Raw genomic sequence first — 3,716 nt, forward strand, 5'->3', positions numbered from 1 at the left:
CAGTTTCCACTTCCATGTTTTTTTTATTATAAAGAGTGTACTATTAAGTCCGGTGTGTCCCATTCTTAATCTAGTTAATAAACTCTCTTCCTTTCTACAAATCAACTTGTGAAGTTGATTTGTCCTGTTGTTGCCCTTTTTGCTGCCCTATCTGCTGCTTCATTTCCCTCCACCCCAATGTGTGCTGGTACCCAYATGAATGTTATTTCTAAACCCATCATCTGTATTCTAAATAATATTTGCTTTGTTTCTAATAATATGTCCGGCCTGCTTTCTGAGTGGCTGTTCTGTAAACTTAAAAGTGCCGAGCTCGAATCTGAACAGATTAATGTTCTTAATGGTCTTACCTCCTCTACCCACTGTACTGCTAATACTATTGCTGACATTTCCCCGGTGTATACTGACAGTCCATTAGTGATTCTTTTAGCTTGTTTTATATGAAATTCTGGTATTATTATTGCTATTCCTATTTTACCTGTTGAGTCTTTTGATGCATCAATATAAATTTGAACTATGAAATTGGTCTATATATTTCTGAACTATATAAGTTAAAAATGAATCCTTTACATATTTTTTTTTCATTATTGTAAAATCAACTTTTGCCTTTGGTAATATCCATGGTGGTACTGTTGGTAATGGTACTACTGGACTTATTGATATGTTGATTAATTGAATCTCTTCTACTTTTTTTTTCAATCACCCACCCAAAGCTTCTGTTTTCCTTTTTCCCAACATGGTTTTAAAATATCGAATGTTGTATGATCCAGGTTATTTCCTTTTAAATTGATCCAGTAGTTTATTGCTAACCGTGTTCTTCTCAATTCTAACGACAGTTCTCCCATTTCTACTTTAAGTGCTGCTGTTGGTGTGGTTCTAATTGCTCCTGTACAGATTCTAAGTGCTTGATGTTGTATATTGTCCAGTTTTTCCAGATGAGTTCTTGCTGCTGATGCACATACCTGTATTATACTGCCATAATCTACAGTATATTTGATCATATCATTGCTGTGTATATTTTCTTTAATGCTGTTCTATCTGCTCCCCATTCTTTTCCAGCTAAGCATCTCATTATATTTAAGATTTTCTTATATTTATCAATAAGTTTCTGAATGTGAATGTTCCATATTACTTTTCCATCAAATCATATTCCTAAAAATTGTATGCTCTTTACCCACTCTATATCTTGTCCATACATTTTCAACACTTAGTTCTGTACTTCTTTTTTGAGTAAATATCGATTTTGTTTTCCCCACTGAGAATTTAAACCCCATTCATATGCCTATTTCTGTATATTATATTTATTGCTTTTTGTATTTTCTTTATAATGAATTCTACATTTCTACCTCTTTTCCATATTGCTCCATCGTCTGCAAAAATTGAACGTCCCTGTTACGGTTTGGTACAGGAATGAACCCAAATCCAGGCGGAGGATGAAGTTTTTAAATAAAAAGTATTTATTTAACAAAAAAAAAACTAAAAGCTGACAGGGCAGCAAAAACAAGAAAAGTCGGGACAACAAGGGAACATAACGGGAGGTAAGAACCAAACAATGAACCAGTGAGTAAGTGAGAGCTGAACCAGACTTAAATACAAACTGAGGGAATGATGAAATGAACTACAGCTGATGAAAACACTAATTAGGAACTACTGATAGGTGTGTGTAATTGACTGAGGAGGGAAATGACAGGTAAACATCTGAGGCGTAATTAAGATGAAGAAACACCAGAGGGAGGAAGACACCAGACAACAGAAAACACAATCCTACAGAACCTCCCCTCTACATATCGTCACCCAATGATACGACACGAACACGGGGACAACAACAACAACAACAACAACAACAACAACAACAACAACACTGGACGGAGGGACAGAAACAAAAGACAATGGAGGGAACACAAAAACAGAAAACTAAACCAAAAACCGACAGGAAAAAAAGTCTTGGGAAAAAAAACGTAAAAAACAAAAACAGTCTCAAAGATGGCCCAAGGCACATCTGAAGGGTCCAAAGAGTTCTGGTGGGTGCCCAGGAACCCAGCAAAGACGAGGCAGGAGCTCAGGAGGGTGACCGTGGACACAGCCACAGCAGAGGAGGAGCTCTGGCAGACAACCTTGGACTCTGCCACAGTGGAGGCGGAGCTCTGGTGGGTGGCCGTGGATCCGACTGTGTCAGAGGCGGAGCTCTGGCGGACGGCTGTGGATCCAACCGCGTCGGAGGCGGAGCTCAGTTGGGCCGCTTTGAGCCCAATTGCGGCGAGGATGGAGCTCTACCACGGCGAGGATGGAACTCATGAGACTCTGCAGGGGCCGGCTCTGGAGGAGACTCTGGGGGCCGGCTCTGGAGGAGACTCTGCAGGGGCCGGCTCTGGAGGAGACTCTGCAGGGGCCGGCTCTGGAGACACTGCATGCGGCATGGAGAACTCTGCTGCAAATGACAAGGAGTCAACTGCAGGCAGCGAGGATTCAGCTGCAGACGGCATCGATTTAGATTCAGGAGCCTCAGGTAGACCTGGGGACTTAATAATCCCACCCGGGGACTCTGAAGGCTCATTCGCTGGCTCCGACTCCGACGGCTCAGGTGCTGCAGCAGGCATAGAGAGCATCTCCACAAGAGCTGTCATGAAGACCACTGGGGTGGTGACCACCATCTCCCTCCCTTCAAGACCCTCCTCACAGGAGGTGGATGCTTCAACTCTCTGGAGAGCACAGGGAGCTGTAGAGGCGTTAATCGTCTGGGGAGCGCAGATGGAGGTAAAGGCGTCGAAGCTCATCTCTGGAGCACAGGAGGCGGAGGCGTCGACCCTCTCTGGAGCACAGGAGGCGGAGGCGTCAACCCTCCCTGGAGCGCAGGAGGCGGAGGCGTCGACCCTCTCTTGAGAGCAGGAGGCAGTGGAGGGGTTGACCCTCTCTGGAGAGCAGGAGGCAGAATGACCAGGTGGCTCGTCTGAACAGGGACCAGGAAGCTCTACGGAGCTGGACCCAGAAAACTCGGTGGAGCTGAAGCAAGATGGCTTGGCGGAGCTGGGACCCGGTGACTCAGGTGTGACTACAGTCTTTTTCCGACAGCAGTGGGAGGAACTCAGAGGTGGCCCAGGTAAAAAATAAGTGCGCTTAAAGGCATTTAAAGTTTACTACAAATTCATTTAGTATACTTATTGTACATTTATATTTTTAACATGCTTACTGCAAGTGCATTAAAAATATATTCTGTTGCACATTAACATTCTTTTAAAAATTATACTTAAAATTAATTTCTAATAAATATATGCTTAAATAAACTCTTTAATTATATCTCCCTTATTCAAAGTTGTGTCACAAGGGCATGTGACGTGTGAAAGTGTTGAATGAGAAACTTTCCTCACAATGTTAAACAAAAATTACAAAAATAAGTGACACTTTACTGTTTCTACTATGCAAAGACTGTGTACATTTTTAATGTTGTTGATATTTTCCAGACTGCGCTGTGGATTCATCTCCAGTTGTCCCAGACAAGGCCAGCATCTCCACACCACCTCCTGAAGCTCATGTCTTCACTACACGCCCTGATGCTACATCTTCAAACCACCCTCTGCACCACATCTGAACTCAGTCCACACCCAGTGGGAGGACCCTTCACAACAGGATCACACATACTTCCACACATCTCACAGAAAGGACGTGCAGGACAAGATGACTCAGTGTGATGAGGTTTGTTACGGTCCCGGGGTCTAGGATAC

At 43.2% G+C, this 3,716-nt stretch overlaps 1 protein-coding gene across 1 annotated transcript; it reads left to right on the forward strand.

Moving 5' to 3' along the window:
• Nucleotides 1–1,897: 1,897 nt before the first annotated feature.
• Nucleotides 1,898–3,692, forward strand: LOC106535971 (GPI-anchored CFEM domain protein A). Its single transcript, XM_014033125.1, has 2 exons — nt 1,898–3,094; nt 3,456–3,692. The coding sequence occupies exon 1, from the start codon at nt 1,981–1,983 to the stop codon at nt 2,875–2,877; it is 897 nt and encodes a 298-aa protein (XP_013888579.1). The 5' UTR covers nt 1,898–1,980; the 3' UTR covers nt 2,878–3,094; nt 3,456–3,692.
• Nucleotides 3,693–3,716: the final 24 nt, after the last annotated feature.

This window comes from Austrofundulus limnaeus, unplaced genomic scaffold (genome assembly GCF_001266775.1).
Source record: "Austrofundulus limnaeus strain Quisiro unplaced genomic scaffold, Austrofundulus_limnaeus-1.0 Scaffold1637, whole genome shotgun sequence".
Classification (NCBI taxonomy): Eukaryota; Metazoa; Chordata; class Actinopteri; order Cyprinodontiformes; family Rivulidae; genus Austrofundulus; species Austrofundulus limnaeus.

What these genes read in the sequence shown, in the direction of transcription:
- LOC106535971 (XM_014033125.1), top strand. Translation starts at nt 1,981, where the DNA reads ATGGCCCAAGGCACATCTGAAGGGTCCAAAGAGTTCTGGTGGGTGCCC.